An 18,180-nucleotide genomic window follows, 5' to 3' on the forward strand; every position below is an offset into this window, starting at 1 on the left:
CTCTCGTCTGAGACCTTGTCTGGGCCACTGTCCATTGTCTGAGACTTCGTCTGCTCCGTCTCTCATCTGAGACATCGTCTGGGTTTCGTCTGAGCCTCTGTCCATCGTCTGGTCTCCGTCTTGTCTGAGACATCGTCTGGTCTCCGTCTCTTGTCTGAGACATCGTCTGAGCCACTGTCTATCGTCTGAGACCTCGTCTGGCCCACTGCCCGTCGTCAGAGACCTCGTCTGGGCTCCGGGTCTGGTCCTCATCCTCTTTTGGTCCCGTCTCTCTCTCCTCTGGGGTTTCCGGCACCGCGCAGTGGGAAATGGAGAGGTGTGGGGGGGGGGGGGGGGAGATGGGGATGTCCCAGGCTGCACCTGTTAGGGGGCGGGGAAGGTTCAGGAGGGGTGCGGAAGGATCAGGAGAGATTAGGAAGCGGGGGAGGTCAGGAGAGATTGGGAAGGAGTGGGGGAGGTCAGGAGAGATTGGGAAGTGGTGGGGAGGGGGTGAGGAGCGATTGGGATGGGGTGGGGAGGTCAGAAGAGATTGGGAAGGGTGGGGGAGGTTAGGAGAGGTTGGGAAGTGGTGGGGACGGTCAGGAGAGATTGGGAAGGTCCAGGAAGTGCGGGGGATATCCAGGAGGGGTGGGGAAGGATGGTGAGGGGTGGGGGAGGTCTGGAGGTTGGGAAGTGGTGGGGGAGATCAGGAGAGATTGGGAAGGTCCAGGAAGGATGGGGATGATCCGGAGATCTGGGGAGATTGGAACGGGTGGGAGTGATTGGGGAGGGTGAGGATGATGGTGGGAGAGGTTGGGAAGGGGTGGGAGAGATTGGGAAGGTGGGGATGATGTGGAGAAGGGTGGGAGAGATTGGGAAGTTGCAGGAAGGGTGGGGATGATCTGGAGAAGGTCAGGAGAGATTGGGAATGCCAGGAGAGATTGGGAAGGGATGGGGATGGGCCTGGGGAGATTGGGAATGGGTGGGGAAGGTTCAGAGAGATTGGAAAGGTTGGTGAGGTGTGGGATGATCTGGAGAAGGCTGGGAGAGATTGGGAACGCTGGAGAGGGGTGGGGCAGATCAGGAGGGATTGGGATGGCCTGGGAGAGATTGGGAAGGGGTGGGAGAAATTGGGACGGAGTGGAAGAGGTTGGGGATGATGTGGAGAAGGCTGGGAGAGATTGGGAAGGGCTGGGAGAGATTGGGAAAGGGTGGAGAAGGTCAGGAGAGATTGGGAAGGGGTGTGAGAGATTGGGAAGGGGTGGGAGAGATTGGGAAGGGGTGGGAGAGGTTGGCAAGGGGTGGGAGAGATTGGGAAGGGCTGGGAGAGATTGGGAAGGGGTGGGGGAGGTTGGGAAGGGGTGGGAGAGACTGGGAAGGGGTGGAGAAGGTCAGGAGAGATTGGGAAGGGTGGGGATGATGTGGAGAAGGCTGGGAGAGATTGGGAAGGGGTGGGAGAAGTTGGAAAGGGCTGGGGGAGGTTGGGATGGGGTGGGAGAAGTTGGGAAGGCTGGAGAGGGGTGGGGCAGGTCAGGAGAGATTAAGAAAGGTTGGGAAGGGTGGGGATGATGTGGGGAAGGCTGGGAGAGGTTGGGGAAGCTCCAGGAGGTGGGTCAGGAGCGGGCCAGCACAACCAGCCCCCTGCCGGGCGGCGGGGGCATGCAGCGTGGGTGGCTGATCCAGGCCAGGTCGTCCAGCACGCCCCAGTGCAGCTGCAGGATGCTGGCGACGGAGAGGACGTGCATGATCTGGTGGCTGTTGCAGCAGTAGTCGAAGCAGCCGGGCAGCAACCGCTCGGGTACGCGAAGCACGTTGATCAGGCCGCCCAGCACCGCCAGGGCGTCCATGCGCAGGTAGAAGCGCAGCGCCGCCGGAGCGCCGGCCCCCACACCGCAGCCGCGCAGCACGAAGAACAGCAAGCGGAACGCCGCCTGCCAGGCGAAGGAGCGAAGCCGCCGCACGTTACTCTGGGCGCTGACCGCGCAGTAGATGGCGTACGACGACAGGCCCACGTACAGCGACAGCGACAGCCAGCGCAGCAATGGCTGGCACAGCAGCGTGCAGTAGATGATCGGCAGAGCGCCTGCACACGCGGAGAGAGATGGGGGGGGGAGAGAGAGAGGGGGGAGAGAAAGCGGGGGGAGAGAGAGGGGGGAGATAAAGCGGGGGAGAGAGAGAGTGGGGGAGAGAAAGCGGGGGGAGAAAGAGAGGGGGGAAAGAGGGGGGGATGAAAGAGAGAATGGGGGAACTCCCAAAAGGGGCACCGATAGATTCAGGGCAAGGGCAAAGAGAAGGGGGGGTGAAAAAGGGGGGGGGGAAGAGAGGGGGGAGAGGGAAAGAGGGGGGATGAAAGAGAGGGGAGGGAACTCCCAAAAGGGCAAAGAGAAGGGGGGAGAGAGATGGCGGGGGTGAGAAGGGGGGGGTGGGGGGGAGAGAGAGAGAGGGTGGTAAGAGGGGAGAGAGAGAGAGAAGGGGGGAACTCCCAAAAGGGGCACCAATAGATTCAGGGCAAGGGCAAAGAGAGGGGGGAGAGAGAGAGGGAGTAGAGAGAGAGGGGGAGAGAGAGAGGAGGGGAGAGAGATAGAGGATTAGACACTATTCCAAATAGCTCTCAAACTCTACCAGCGAACACAGCCCCCCACGCAAGAAAACTCTCCCCGCAGAGAGAGGAGAGTGGGAGAGAGGGAGGGGGGAGAGGTGGAGAGAGAGAGAGGGGCGGAGGGAGAGGAGAGGAGGGAGAGAGTGAAAGGGAGGAGGAGAGAGAGGGAGGGAGTCAGTACGGGAGCGGAAGGATAGAGGGGGAGGAAGGGAGGGGGGAAAGAGCGGAGAGAGAGAGAGAAGGGGGGAACTCCCAAAAGGGACACTGGTAGATTCAGGGCAAGAGCAAAAAGGGGGGGGGGAGATGGAGGGAGGGGGAGCGGGAGGGAGGGCGAGCAGGAGGGGGTGGGAGGGAGAGAGGGAGGGAGGAGAAAAAAAGGGGGGAGACAGAGGGGGGGAGATAGAGGGAGGGCGAAAGAGCAGGGAGAGAGAGAGAGAGAGAGAGAGAAGGGGGGGAACTCCCAAAAGGGGCATCGATAGATCAGGGCAAGGGCAAAGAGAAGGAGGGGAGGAATGAGAGGGTGGGAGGGGGAGGGAGGGCGGGTGGGCACCTACCCAGCGTGTTGACCATGCAGACGCCACACATGTCGAGGGTGAGCAGGGTGTGGTAGGTGGGCGCTCCGCCCTCGTGGTTCATGAAGAGGTGGTACAGCACGCTGCCCAGCTGTGGCGTCACGCACGCCAGGTAGTGCGCCACCGCCAACCACGGCACCGTGATCTCCGACCACGGGATCGCCAGCGGCAGCAGGAAGATGAAGCACAGCAGCGGGATCCCTGAGCACAGGGAGAGACAGAGAGGGTCAGTGTGGGGAGAGAGAGAGGGGGAGAGAGAGAGAGAGAGAGGGGGTCAGTGAGAGGGGGAGAGACAGAGAGGGTCAGTGTGGGGAGAGAGAGAGAGAGAGAGGGGGGGTGAGAGAGAGGGTCAGTGTGGGGAGAGAGAGAGGGGGAGAGAGAGAGAGAGAGAGAGAGAGGGGGTCAGTGAGAGGGGGAGAGACAGAGAGGGTCAGTGTGGGGAGAGAGAGAGAGAGAGAGAGGGGGGGTGAGAGAGAGGGTCAGTGTGGGGAGAGAGAGGGGGAGAGAGAGAGAGGGGGTCAGTGAGAGGGGGAGAGGGAGAGAGAGAGGGTCAGTGAGGGGAGACAGAGAGAGAGAGTCAGTGAGGGGGAGAGAGAGAGAGAGAGACAGAGAGGGTCAGTGTGGGGAGAGAGAGAGTCAGTGAGAGGGGGAGAGAGAGAGAGAGAGAGGGTCAGTGAGGGGGAGACAGAGAGACAGAGAGACAGAGAGGGTCAGTGCGGGGGAGAGAGAGAGAGAGTCAGTGAGAGGGGAGAGAGAGAGAGTCAGTGAGAGGGGAGAGAGAGAGAGAGGGTAAGTGCAGGGGAGAGAGAGAGAGAGAGAGAGAGAATCAGTGAGGGGAGAGAGAGAGGGAGAGAGGGTCAGTGCGGGGGAGAGAGAGGGTCAGTGCGGGTGAGAGAGAGTCAGTGAGAGGGAGAGAGAGAGAGAGAAAGGGGGAGTGAGGGTCAGTGCGGGGGAGAGAGAGGGTCAGTGCGGGTGAGAGAGGGTCAGTGCAGGGGAGAGAGAGCGAGAGGGTCAGTGCGGGGGGGAGAGAGAGAGAGAGAGAGGGGGTCAGTGAGTGGGGGAGTCAGAACAAGGGGCCATAGTTTAAGAATAAGGGGTCGGCCATTTAGAACAGAGATGAGGAAAAACTTTTTCAGTCAGAGAGTTGTGAATCTGTGGAATTCTCTGCCTCAGAAGGCAGTGGAGGCCAATTCTCTGAATGCATTCAAGAGAGAGCTAGATAGAGCTCTTAAGGATAGCGGAGTCAGGGGGTATGGGGAGAAGGCAGGAACGGGGTACTGATTGAGAATGATCAGCCATGATCACATTTAATGGCGGTGCGTACAGGCTCGAAGGGCCGAATGGCTTCCTCCTGCACCTATTGTCTATTATCCACATTAAACTGCATCTGCCATGCATGTACAGTCTTTCCTCTGGCTGCAACAAAAAAGCCTTTCACTTAAGGGTGAGGCAGCGGTAGAGTTGCTGCCAGAGACCCAGGTTCGATCCTGAATACGGCTGCTGTATGTACACACTTTGTACATCCCCCTGCATGGGTTTTCTCCGGGTGCTCCGGTTTCATCCCTCACTCATAGAAACATAGAACATAGAAAAATAGGTGCAGGAGCAGGCCATTCGGCCCTTCGAGCCAGCACCGCCATTCAACATGATCATGGCTGATCATCCACAATCAGTGCCCCGTTCCTGCTTTCTCCCCATACCCCTTAATTCCTTTAATTGGCTAAATCTAACTCTCTCTTGAAAACATCCAGTGAATTGGCCTCCACTGACTTCTGTGGCAGAGAATCCCACAGATTCACAACTCTCTGCGTAAAAAGATTTACCGGCACGGTAGCGCAGCGGTAGAGTTGCTGCTTTACAGCGAATGCAGCACCGGAGACTCAGGTTCGATCCTGACTACGGGTGCTGCACTGTAAGGAGTTTGTACGTTCTCCCCGTGACCTGCGTGGGTTTACTCCGAGATCTTCGGTTTCCTCCCACACTCCAAAGACGTACAGGTATGTAGGTTAATTGGCTGGGTAAAATGTAAAAATTGTCCCTAGTGGGTGTAGGATAGTGTTAAATGTACGGGGATTACTGGGCGGCACGGACTTGGAGGGCCGAAAAGGCCTGTTTCCGGCTGTATGTATATGATATGATATGATATGATCTCAGTCCGAAATGGCCGACCCCTTATTCTTAGACTGTGTGTGTGGCCCCTGGTTCTGGACTCCCCCAACATCGGGAACATTTTTCCTGCCTCTAGCCTGTCCAGTCCTTAAAGAATTTTATATATGTTTCTATAAGATCCCCTCTCATCCTTCTAAATTCCAGTGTCGACAAGCCTAGTCGCGCCAGTCTTTCAAAAAGGCCTGTTTCCAGCTGTATGTATATGATATGATAAACCTACGCTGCACGCCCTCAATAGCAAGAATATCCTTCCTCAAATTTGGAGACCAAAACTGCACACAGTACTCCAGATGCTGTCTCACTAGGGCCCTGTACAACTGCAGAAGGACCTCTTTGCTCCTATACTCAACTCCTCTTGTTATGAAGGCCAACATGTCATTGGCTTTCTTCACTGCCTGCTGTACCTGCATGCTTCCTTTCAGTGACTGATGCACTAGGACACCCAGATCTCGTTGTACGTCCCCTTTTCCTAACTTGACACCATTCAGATAATAATATGCCTTCCTATTCTTACCACCAAAGTGGATAACTTCACACTTATATTTGGTGAACCCATGCTCCAAAGATGTACAGGTTTGTACGTTAATTGTCTTCGGTAAAGATTGTAAAAAATTGTCCCTCGTGTGTAGGATCATGCTAGTTTACGTTGATCGCTGGTCGGCGTGGACTCGGTGGGTCAAAGGGCCTGTTTGCGTGCTGTATCTTTAAACTAAAGTGAACCTTGGTACATGTGACAATAAACTTAATGTAATTTCCTTGATCCTGTATCTGTCCACTGTGGTGAGCAAGCAACAAATAAAAGCTTATCACTGCACTTCAGTACACGTGACAATAAACTAAACTAAACTTTATTACTTTAATCTCATATCAAAATGGGACTGCTTGATTTAAATCATGTCTAGTCTTTCCGCTGACTGGATAGCGTGCAACAAAAAAGCTTTTCACTTTACCTCGGTACACATAGAAACAGATGCAGGAGGAGGCCATTCGGCCCTTCGAGCCTGTACGCACCGCCATTCATTGTGATCACGGCTGATCATCCACAATCAGTAACCCGTGCCTGCCTTCTCCCCATATCCCTCAATTCCACTAGCCCCTAGAGCTCTATCCAACTATCTTTTAAATTCATCCAGTGAATCGGCATCCACTGCCCTCTGTGGCAGAGAATCCCACACATTCACAACTCTCTGGGAGGAAAAGTTTCTCCTCACCTCAGCTTTAAATGGCCTCCCCTTTATTCTTAGACTGTGTGTGTGGCCCCTGATTCTGGACTCCCCCAACATTGGGAACATTTTTCCTGCATCTAGCTTGTCCAGTCCTTTTATAATTTTATACGTTTTTATAAGATCCCCTCTCATCCTTCTAAACTCCAGTGAATACAAGCCCAATATGGTTGCAGGGTGACTTGGACATATGACAGTCCCGCCATCCCGGGGATTAACCTGGTGAACCTACGCTGCACTGCCTCAATAGCAAGGACGTCCTTCCTCAAATTAGGAGACCAAAACTGCACACAGTACTCCAGGTGCGGTCTCACCAGGGCCCTGTACAACTGCAGTAGGACCTCTTTACTCCTATACTCAAATCCGCTCGCTATGAAGGCCAACATGCCATTAGCTTTCTTCACTGCCTGCTGTACCTGCACGCTTACTTTCAGGAAACGGTGTACAAGGACACCCAGGTCCCCTTTACCTACTCTGACACCATTGAGATAATAATCTGCCTCCTTGTTCTTGCCGCCAAAGTGGATAACCTCACATTTATCTACATCTGCCCACTCACTCAACCTGTCCAAGTCACCCTGCAACCTCCTGACATCCTCTTTGCAGTTCACACTGCCACCCAGCTTTGTGCCATCTGCAAAATTGCCAGCATTACTTTTAATTCCATCATCCACATCATTAATATATATTGTAAATAGTTGTCGCCCCAAATGCACGTGACATTAAGGAACTAAACAGAACTAAAGAGACAGGCAGTGTTTGGGGAACAGTTAATGTGTTAGTCTAAGCAGCTCAGCAGTAAATCTGATTACGCATACTAATTTTCCCACAAGGTCACCATACACAGCCTCGAAGGACAGGTATTAATGGCAAAAATCTTCCTTACTGCATCCTTGAACGAAGCATCAGCTCGCTCAGCTGAGAGAAGATTTCTTATCTTTACACCTCCTACATCGCGAACCAAAATCATTCATTTTGAATATGGGTCTCGACTCAAAATGTCACTGATTCCATTTGTCCACCTTCCTCAGAATTACTCCAGCACTTTGTACCTGTCCACGTTCTCCACAGAGATGCTGCCTGACCCGCTGAGTTACTCCAGCACTTTGTGTACCTGTCCACGTTCTCCATAGAGATGCTGCCCGACCTGCTGAGTTACTCCAGCACTTTGTACCTGTCCACGTTCTCCACAGACATGCTGCACGATCCACTGAGTTACTCCAGCACTTTGTACCTGTCCACGTTCTCCAGAGATGCTGCCCGACCCGCTGAGTTACTCCAGCACTTTGTACCTGTCCACGTTTTCCACAGAGATGCTGCCCGACCCGCTGAGCTACTCCAGCACTTTGTACCTGTCCACGTTCTCCACAGAGATGCTGCACGATCCACTGAATTACTCCAGCACTTTGTTTCTACTGTTCTACACTGTGGTTTACTGCTGAGCGTATTTATGTTCAGACACTCACTCAAGCAAATTCCTCGGGAGACCGGGAGATTAGAGGGAAGTGTTTGGCAAATAATGTGCGCTGTGGGACTGCTGCAAGTGTAGCTATACCCCCATGGAATTGTCCCTACTTCCAAAACTACTCTCCAGTTACAAAACAGGAGTTGAGTATAGGAGTAAAGAGGTCCTTCTGCCGTTGTACAGGGCCCTGGTGAGACCGCACCTGGAGTACTGTGTGCAGTTTTGGTCCCCTAATTTGAGGAAGGACGTCCTTGCTATTGAGGCAGTGCAGCGTAGGTTCACCAGGTTAATCCCCGGGATGGCGGGACTGTCGTACGAGGAAAGATTGGAAAGACTGGGCTTGTATTCACTGGAGTTTAGAAGGACGAGAGGGGATCTTATAGAGAGACGTGTAAAATTATAAAAGGACTGGACAAGCTGGATGCCGGAAAAACGTTCCCAATGTTGGGGGAGTCTAGAACCAGGGGCCACACACACAGTCTAAGAATAAAGGGGAGGCCATTTAAAACTGAGGTGAGAAGAAACTTTTCCTCCCAGAGAGTTGTGAATGTGTGGGATTCTCTGCCACAGAGGGCAGTGGAGGCAAAATCATTGGATGGATTTAAGAGTTAGATAGAGCTCCAGGGGCTAAGAATCAAGGGATATGGGGAGAGGGCAGGCACGGGTTACTGATTGTGGATGATCAGCCATGATCACAATGAATGGAAGGGCCAAATGGCCTCCTCCTGAACCTATTTTCTGTGTTTCTATGTTTCTAAACCACCCAGTCTGCATTGATGTGTAGAGAGGAGGACAGTCTTTTGTGGTAATGAATTCCACAGATTCACCACCCTCTAACTCGAGAAACTCAGCCTCATCTTCCTCGAGGAACGTCCTTTGATTCTGAGGCTGTGAACTCGAGTCCTAGAAGAGCAATTTTGGGCCCCGAATCTGAGGAAGGATGTGCTGGCTCTGGAGAGGGTCCAGAGGAGATTTACAAGAACGATCCCAGGAATGAGTGGGTTAACGTACGATGAGCGTTTGTCGGCACTGGGCCTGTACTCGCTGGAGTTTAAAAGAACGAGGGAGGGTGGAACCTCATTGAAACTTCACCGAACAGTGAAAGGCCCGGATAGAGTGGATGTGGAGAGGATGTTTCCAACAGTGGGAGAGTCTCGGACCAGAGGGCACAGCCTCAGAGTTATAGGACGTTCCTTTAGGAAGGAGATAAGGCAAAATTTCTTTAGCCAGAGGATGGTGAATCAGTGGGATTCTTTGCCACAGAGGCCACAAGTCAGTGGATATATTTGCGGCAGAGATAGATAGATTCTTGATTAGTGTGGGTGTCAGGGGTTATGGGGAGAAGGCAGGAGAATGGGGTTAGGAGGGAGAGATAGATCAGCCATGATTGAATGGCGGAGTGGACTCTTTGGGCCAAATGGCCTAATTCTACTCCTATCACTTACGACCTTCTGAACTGCAGAGGAAAGAAAACTGCAGATGCTGGTTTAAATCGAAGGTAGACACAAGATGCTGGAGTAACTCAGTGGGTCAGGCAGCATCTCTGGAGAGAAGGAATGGGTGACGTTTCCGTTCGAGAAGGGTCTCGACCCGAAACGTCATCCATTCCTTCTCTCCAGAGATGCTGCCTGACTCGCTGAGTTACTCCAGCATCTTGTGTCTACCTTTTGAACTACAGATGCTGACTGATACCAAAGATAGACACAAAAAGCCAGAGTTACTCAGCGGGTCAGGCGACATCTCTGGAGAAAGAGGGACAGGTGACGTTTGGTGTCAAGACATTTCTTCATGTCATTAAGTTCCCTGCCAATTTAAATGTAGCACTCAAATGCATGTGAATTGATCGTGTATCTGTACACTGTGGACGGCTCGATTGTAATCATGTACAGTCTTTCCGCTGACTGGATAGCACGCAGCAACAAAGCTTCTCACTGTACCTCAGTACACGTGACAATAAACTAAACTAAACCACACTAAAGATAGACACAAAGTGCTGGAGTAACTCAGCAGGTCGGGCAGCATCTCTGTGGAGAACGTGGACAGGTACAAAGTGCTGCAGTAACTCAGCGGGTCGGGCAGCATCACTGTGGAGAACGTGGACAGGTACAAAGTGCTGCAGTAACTCAGCGGGTCGGGCAGCATCTCTGGAGAACGCAGACAGGTACAAAGTGCTGGAGTAACTCAGCGGGTCGGGCAGCATCTCTGTGGAGAACGTGGACAGGTACAAAGTGCTGGAGTAACTCAGCGGGTCAGGCAACATCTCTCTCTCTCTAAACTCTCTCTCTCCCTCCCTCTCTCCCTCCCACAATGACCACAACATCATAGTCCCAACAACTGATTAGGCTCTCAGCTCATCTGCTTTGTCCACAATACTCCAATTAAAAGCACTTCAGCACTTCACCATCACAGAAATCACCACACACGGCTAAGAAAGCACACCAATACTTCCTTAGAAGGCTTAGGAAGTTCGGCACGTCCCCGACAACTCGGCAAGGCCAGCAGCAGAATCAAAGACCAGACTCACTCCCTCTTCCCCCCTCTCCCATCGGGGCAAGAGGTACAGAAGTGTGGAGAAGTGCACACCTCCAGATTCAAGGGCAGTTTCTTCCCGGCTGTTATCAAGCAACTGAACCATCCTCTCACCAGCTAGAGAACGGTCCCGATCTCCCATCTACCTCATTGGAGACCCTCGGACTATCTTTAATCGGACTTGACCTTGCACTAAACGTTATTCCCTTTATCCTGTATCTGTACACTGTGGACGGCTCAATTGTAATCATGGACAGTCTTGACTAGATAACACACAACGGGTAGATAAGGCGGTCACAGGTAGTTAGGGTGGTCATAAGATCACATGTGATAGGAGCAGAATTAGGCCATTCGGCCCATCAAGTCTACTCCGACATTTAATAGACAATAGGTGCAGGAGTAGGCCATTCGGCCCTTCGAGCCAGCACCACCATTCAATGTGATCATGGCTGATCATTCTCAATCAGTACCCCGTTCCTGCCTTCTCCCCATACCCCCTGACTCCGCTATCCTTAAGAGCTCTATCTAGCTCTCTCTTGAATGCATTCAGAGAATTGGCCTCCACTGCCTTTTGAGGCAGAGAATTCCACAGATTCTCAACTCTCTGACTGAAAAGGTTTTTCCTCTTCTCCGTTCTAAATGGCCGACCCCTTATTCTTAAACTGTGGCCCCTGGTTCTGGACTCCCCCAACATTGGGAACATGTTTCCTGCCTCTAACGTGTCCAACCCCTTAATAATCTTATACGTATCGATAAGATTCCCTCTCATCCTTCTAAATTCCAGTGTATACAAGCCTAGTCGCTCCAGTCTTTCAACTTATGACAGTGAACCTACTCAATAGCAAGAATATCCTTCCTCAAATTTGGAGACCAAAACTGCACACAGTACTCCAGGTGCGGTCTCACTAGGGCCCTGTACAATCATGGCTGATCTATCTCTCCCTCCTAACCCCATTCTCCTGCCTTCTCCCCGTAACCCCTGACACCCGCACTAATCAAGAATCTATCTATCTATGCCGCAAATATATCCGCTGACTTGTGGCCTCCACCACTGTGAATTCCACAGATTCACCACCCTCTGGCTAAAGAAATTCCTCCTCGTCTCCTTCCTAAAGGAACACCCTTTAACTGAGGCTGTGCCCTCTGGTTCTAGACTATCCCAGCAGTGGAAACATCCTCTCCACATCCACTCTATCCAGGCCGCTCACTATTCTGGAAAGTTCCCCCCTTATTCTTCTAAACTCCAGCGAGTACAGGCCCAGTGCCGACAAACGCTCATCGTACATTATACTACTGAGTTTCCAACGATATTTAAGACAATCCCAGATACAGATTTAAGGTGTAAGAAACATAGACATAGAAACATAGAAAATAGGTGCAGGAGGAGGCCTTCGAGCCTGTACGCACCGCCATTCATTGTGGTCGTGGCTGACCGTCCACAATCAGTAACCCGTGCCTGCCTTCTCCCCATATCCCTTGCCATCCAGTGAATCGGCCTCCACTGCCCTCTGTGGCAGAGAATCCCACACATTCACAACTCTCTGGGTGAAAAAAATTCTTCTCACCTCAGTTTTAAATGGCCTCCCCTTTATTCTTAGACTGTGTGTGGCCCCTGGTCTGGACTCCCCCAACATCGGGAACATTTTTCCTGCATCTAGCTTGTCCAGTCCTTTTATGATTGTACACGTTTCTATAAGATCCTCCCCTCTCATCGTTTTAAACTCCAGCGAATACAAGCCTTGTCTTTCCAATCTTTCCTTGTACGACAGTCCTGCCATCCTGGGGATTAACTTCATGAGGGGAAAATATTTGGAGGGGAGTAGATCGGGTAGATGCATAAAGCGTTTTATGCAGAGTAGCGGATTCAAGAACCAGAGGACATAGGTTTCAGGTGGGGGGGAAAAGATTTAATAGGAACCCGAAGGTGACTTTTTTATATATAGGGAGGTAAGTATATTAAACGAGCTGCCAGAGGATTTGAGTACAGGAGTAAAGAGGTCATTCTGCAGTTGTAGAGGTGAGACCGCACCTGGAGTGTTGTGTGCGCAGTTTTGGTCTCCTAATTCAAGGAAGGACGTCCTTGCTATTGAGGCAGTGCAGCGTAGGTTCACCAGGTTAATCCCCGGGATGGCGGGACTGTCGTACGAGGAAAGATTGGAAAGACTGGGCTTGTATTCGCTGGAGTTTAGAAGGACGAGAGGGGGATCTTATAGAGACGTGTAAAATTATAAAAGGACTAAATGCAGGAAACATGTTCCCAATGTTGGGGGAATCCAGAACCAGGGGCCACTCATAAAGTCTAAGAATAAAGGGGAGGCCATTTAAAACTGAGGTGAGGAGAAACGTTTCCAGTTGTGAATGTGTGGGATTCTCTGCCACAGAGGGCAGTGGAGGCCGATTCGCTGGATGGGTTTAAGAGAGAGTTAGATAGAGCTCTAGGGGCTAGTGGAATCAAGGGATATGGGGAGAAGGCAGGCATGGGTTACTGATTGTGGACGGTCAGCCGCGATCACAATGAATGGCGGTGCGTACAGGCTCGATGCAAAGGGCCAAATGGCCTCCTCCTGCACCTGTTTTCTATGTTTCCATGTTTCCCCCTCTCCCTCCCTCCCTCCCTCTCCCCTCTCACCATGGGTATAGATGTTGCCCAGCTCGTTGTGGAGGTAGAAGAGGCTACGCACACATTCCCCCAGCGGTGAGATGGGGCGGTAGCCCGTCAGCACGTACTTGTTGAACTGCAGGTGGGGCGGGCTGCTGGCCCAGTCGAGCAGACGGGGGCCGCTGAGAAACACCACCCCCACCATCCTCCCCCCCTCCCTCCCGGCCCCTCGCCAGGGGGGGAGGGGGAAGAGAGAAGAGGCCACCCGAGACCCGGGCGGGGGAGGTGGAGGGGAGGGTCTGATCTAGTGGGGGGTTGAGGGAGGGCAACAAGAGGAGGGGTGAGGGAGAGGGGTAGTAAAGGAGAGAGTGGGAAGGGAGAGGAAGGGAGAGGGGTAGGAGAAAAGAGAGGGAGAGGGGTAGGAAGGGAGAGATGGAGAGGGGTAGGAAGGGAGAGAGGTAGGAAGGGAGAGAGGGAGAAGGGTAGGAAGGGAGAGAGGTAGGAAGAGAGGAGGGGGTTAAGGAGGAGCAGGAGGGGGGTGAGAGAAAGGATGGGAAGATAAGCGAGAGGGGGCGAGGAGGAAGGGAGAGTGTCAAAGGTTAGAGGGAGGGAATGGGGTCAAAAGGGAGGGGGAGAGGTCAAAGGGCAGGGTGATAGGTCAAAGGGGAAGGGGAGGTCAATGGTGAAAGGGAGGTCAAGGGGAAAGAGAGGTCAAAGTGGAAAGGGTCAAAGAGGAAAGGGAGGTCAAGGGGGGTCAAAGGGGACTGGATCAATGGGGAGGGGAGACGTCAAAGGGGAAGGGGTCAAAGGTTAGAGGGAGAGAATGGGGTCAAAGGGGAGAGAAGGGGAGATGGGGGGGAGAGGTGTGGAGGGTGGAAGGGAAGAGGGAAGGGGAGGGAGAGAGGGGGAGGGAGTGAGAGGGGAGGGAGTGAGAGGGGAACGGGAGAAAAGGAGGAGGGATAGAGGGGGAAAGGGGAGGCTGAGAGAGTAGGAAGGGGGTAGGAAGGGTTGGGTTTGGGATGAACTGGGAGGGTTGGGGGGGTGGAGCGGAAGAAGTTTGGTGTTGGGGAAAAAGGTGGGAGTTGGGGAAGAGGGGGGAAAGAGTGGGGGGGAAAGAGAGGAGTGGTAGAGGGGGTTAAGAGGGGGTGGGAAAGAGGGGGGATTGAGGGGAGTGGTAGAGTGGGGGGGAAGAGGAGTGGGAAAGAGGGGGTGGGAAAGAGGGGGTGGGAAAGAGGGGGAGTGGAGGGGGAGGGGAAGAGGGGAGGGGAGGGGGAGAGGGGAGGGGAAGAGGTGAGGGGAAGAGGTGAGGGGAGAGGGGAAGAGGGGAGGGGAAGGGAAGAGGGGAGGGGAAGAGGGGAGGGGAGGGGAAGAGGTGAGGGGAAGAGGGGAGGGGAAGAAGTGGGGGAGGGAGGGAGGGGAGAGGGGGGGTGGGGAAGGGGTGGGGGGAGTTTTGAGAGGAGGGGAGAGGGGTGAGGAGGGGGAGGGAAGCGGGGGGAGGGAGGGAGGGGTAGTGGGATGAAAATACGCTGGTCCTGAACCTGGGACTGGGAGCAAGAACACTGGTGCAATGAGTGAGTGAGTGGTGGAGGGTTGGACAGAGGGAGGGAGTGACGGAGGGAGGAGAAGCGATGGGGACTCGGTCAGGAGTGAGGGTCTCGGGGGGGGGGGGAGGTTAGGCGGATGTGGGAGACTACACCTGGGTGGGGGAGAGGGTCCTGGAGGGAGGAGTCAGTAGGGGGTGAGGGAGTGGGGTACGAGAGTGACAGAGAGGGGGAGGGGGAGAGGGTGCAGAAGATGGAGAGGAGGGAGTGGGGGAAGAGAGGATGGAAAGGGAGGGGTAGGAGTGAGGGAGAGGGGGGTGAGAGGGAGTGGGGGAGGAGAGTGAGGGAGAGGGGTAGGAGAGAGGGACTGGGGAGGAGTGAGAGTGAGTGGGGGAGGAATGTGGGGGAGAGGGGGAAAGGTAGGAGAGAGGGACTGGGGAGGAGTGAGAGTGAGTGGGGGAGGAGTGTGGGGGAGAGAGAGGGAGGGGAGGAGTGAGGGAGAGGGGAGGAGTGAGAAGCAGAGGGGGAGGAGTGAAGGAGCAGGATAGGAGTGAGGGAGTTGGGTAGGGGTGCGAGGGAGAGGGGGTGGAAGTGAGGGAGAGGGGTAGGAGTGAGAGGGAGAAGGGTAGGAGTGAGTGGAGGGGTAGGAGTGAGTGGAGGGGTAGGAGAGAGGGACTGGGGAGGAGTGAGAGGGAGTGGGGGAGGAGTGAGAGGGGAGAGGAGTGAGGGGGAGGAGTGAGGGGGAGGAGAGGAGTGAGGGAGAGGGGGTGGGAGTGAGGGAGTGGGATTGCAGTGAGGGAGAGGGGGGTGGGAGTGGGGTAGGAGTGAGAGGGTGAGGGGGTATGAGTGAGGGGGGAGGGTTAGGAGTGAGAGGAGGGGCGGGGGGAAGGTAGGAGTGAGAGGGAGTGAAGGAGTGGGGAGAGGGGGAGGAGTGTGAGTGGGTCAACTAGAGGAGTGTGAGGGAGAGGGTGAGGGGGATGAGGGTGAGGGAGTGAGGGATGGAATGAAGAGGGTCACTAGGGGTGGAGGGAGAGGGGTAGGAGTGAGAGGAGGGAGAAGAAGAGGGGGAGGAGTGATAGGAGAGAGGAGTGTAGGGAGAGGAGTGTGAGAGAGAGGAGTGAGAGGAGAGGAGGGAGGGTAGGAGTGAGAGTAGGTGAGGAGAGGAGAAGAGAGTGAGGAGAGAGGGAGAAGGGGAGGAGTGTGAGGAGGGCGAGGGGTAGGAGTGAGAGGAGGGAGAGAGGGAGAGGAGTGTGAGTGAGAGAGGAGTGAGAGGAGAGGAGGGAGTGGAGGGTAGGTGAGAGTAGGTGAGGAGAGGAGAAGAGAGTGGAGGAGAGAGGGGAGAAGGAGGGTGAGTGAGAGAGGGAGGAGATAGGACGAGGAGTGGGATGTGAGGGAGAGGGTGAAGGTGTGAAGTAGAGGAGGGAGGAGGAGTGTGAGTGAGAGGAGGGAGAGCGAGGAGAGGAGAGGAGGGAGAGGATGAGGGGCGTGTGTGGGAGGGAGGAGGGTGAGGAGAGGAGGGAGAGCGAGGAGAGGACGAGGTGAGGGCGAGGGTGAAGGGGTGAAATAGAGGAGGAGAGGAGTGTGAGTGAGAGGAGGGAGAGCGAGGGAGAGGAGAGGAGAGGAGAGGAGAGGAGGGAGAGGGTGAAGGGAGTGAAGTAGAGGAGGGAGGGGAGTGTGAGTGAGAGGAGGGAGAGCGAGGAGAGGAGGGGTGTGAGGGAGAGGGTGAAGGGGTGAAATAGAGGAGGGGAGAGGAGTGTGGAGTGAGAGGAGAGGGGGGAGAGCGAGGAGAGGAGGGAGAGCGAGGAGAGGAGTGTGAGTGAGAGGAGGGAGAGGAGTGTGAGTGAGAGGAGAGGGGGGAGAGCGAGGAGAGGAGAGGAGAGGAGAGGAGAGGGTTGAAGGGAGTGAAGTAGAGGAGGGAGGGGGAGTGTGAGTGAGAGGAGGGAGAGCGAGGAGAGGAGAGGGAGAGGGGGGAGAGGGAGAGGAGGGAGCGGAGGAACGAGTGTGAGGAGAGGATGAGGGGAGGGATGTGAGGGAGAGGGTGAAGGGGTGAAATAGAGGAGGGAGAGGAGTGTGAGTGAGAGGAGGGAGAGGAGTGTGAGTGAGAGGAGGGAGAGGAGTGTGAGTGAGAGGAGAGGGGGGAGAGCGAGGAGAGGAGAGGAGAGGAGAGGGTGAAGGGAGTGAAGTAGAGGAGGGAGGGGAGTGTGAGTGAGAGGAGGGAGAGCGAGGAGAGGAGAGGGAGAGGGGGGGAGAGGGAGAGGAGGGAGCGGAGGAACGAGTGTGAGGAGAGGATGAGGGGAGGGATGTGAGGGAGAGGGTGAAGGGGTGAAATAGAGGAGGGAGAGGAGTGTGAGTGAGAGGAGAGGAGGGAGAGAGCGAGGAGGGAGAGCGAGGGAGAGGAGGGAGAGCGAGGAGGGAGAGGAGTGTGAGTGAGAGGAGAGGCAGGGAGGAGAGCGAGGAGGGAGAGCGAGGGAGAGGAGAGCAGAGGAGAGGAGGGAGAGGAGGGTGAGAGCGAGGAGAGGAGGGAGAGGAGGGACGAGTGTGAGGAGGGAGAGGAGTGTGAGAGCGAGGAGAGGAGGGAGAGGAGGGACGAGTGTGAGGAGGGAGAGCGAGGAGAGGATGAGGGGAGTGGAGGGAGGAGGGAGGAGTGGAGAGGAGGGAGAGGATGAGGGGAGTGTGGGGTCGGTGTGAGGGAGAGGGGGCGTCGACTCCCCCCCTCTCTCTCTCTCTCTCTCTCTCTCTCTCTTCTCCCCCCTCTGTCTCTCTCTCCCCCCCCTCTCTCTCCCTCTCTCTCTCTCTCTCTCTCTCTCTGTCTCTCTCTCTCTGTCTCTCTCTCTCTGTCTCTCTCTCTCCGGCCGCCGCCGCCGGACTAACTGCGCCCCCCTCACCGGCCGCTCCCGCCGCCCGCCCGCGCCCCCGCTGCCATGGCAACGCGCTTCAAACCCCCAACCGCCGCCCCGGCCCGGCCCGGCACGGACCGGCGTCACACCGCCTCACCGCCCGGCGTGCCGCGTCACTCCACCCCTTCCCCTCCTGCCATTCCGCGTCACCGTCCGACGTGCCGCGTCACTGCGCCCCTCTCCCCTCCCACCTACCCTCCCACGTTAACCCTCTCCACCCCCGCGTTACCCCTCCTCCACACCGCGTCCCCCTTCTCCACTTCGCGTCACCGCGCCCCCGACGTCTTCGCGTCACTCCGCCCCCCCCCCCCTCCACCGAGCATCACCGCGTCAACCGCCGACGGCGGTCAACGCGTCGCCGCGCCCCTCCACATCGCGTCACCGCCCCCCATCCCGGCGTCACCGCGTCCCGCGCCACACCCCCTCCACTTCGCGTCACCGCGTCAATCCGCCCCCTCCACACAGCGTCACCGCCCTCCCCTCTCCACCCTCGGCGTCTCCGAACCCCCACTTAGCGTCACGCGTCACCGGTATCAACACGTCACTCCGCCCCCCTGCACCATAGGTCACCCCCCCCCCCTGCACCATAGGTCACCATAGCGTTACC

General features: G+C 55.3%; 1 protein-coding gene across 1 annotated transcript; it reads right to left on the minus strand.

Annotated features, from left to right (window-relative positions):
- Positions 1 to 6: 6 nt before the first annotated feature.
- paqr4a (progestin and adipoQ receptor family member IVa) lies at positions 7 to 14,364 on the minus strand. The gene is made up of 3 exons (XM_078395565.1): positions 13,166 to 14,364; positions 3,133 to 3,351; positions 7 to 2,062 (listed from the first exon to the last, which is right to left on the minus strand). Exons 1-3 carry the CDS (start codon positions 13,338 to 13,340, stop codon positions 1,593 to 1,595), a joined length of 864 nt encoding a protein of 287 aa, XP_078251691.1. The 5' UTR covers positions 13,341 to 14,364; the 3' UTR covers positions 7 to 1,592.
- Between the last annotated feature and the right edge of the window lie 3,816 nt (positions 14,365 to 18,180).

This window comes from Rhinoraja longicauda, unplaced genomic scaffold (genome assembly GCF_053455715.1).
Source record: "Rhinoraja longicauda isolate Sanriku21f unplaced genomic scaffold, sRhiLon1.1 Scf000870, whole genome shotgun sequence".
NCBI classification, from domain to species: domain Eukaryota; kingdom Metazoa; phylum Chordata; class Chondrichthyes; order Rajiformes; family Arhynchobatidae; genus Rhinoraja; species Rhinoraja longicauda.

Bases quoted from the DNA above. Each gene is read 5' to 3' on its own strand.
- paqr4a (XM_078395565.1), bottom strand. From the start codon at position 13,340: ATGGTGGGGGTGGTGTTTCTCAGCGGCCCCCGTCTGCTCGACTGGGCC. The intron at 3,352-13,165 runs GTGAGAGGGGAG...CCCTGTGCTCAG, and splicing joins GGGCAACATCTATACCCATG to GGATCCCGCTGCTGTGCTTC. The intron at 2,063-3,132 runs GTAGGTGCCCAC...CCGCGTGTGCAG, and splicing joins CTGCATGGTCAACACGCTGG to GCGCTCTGCCGATCATCTAC.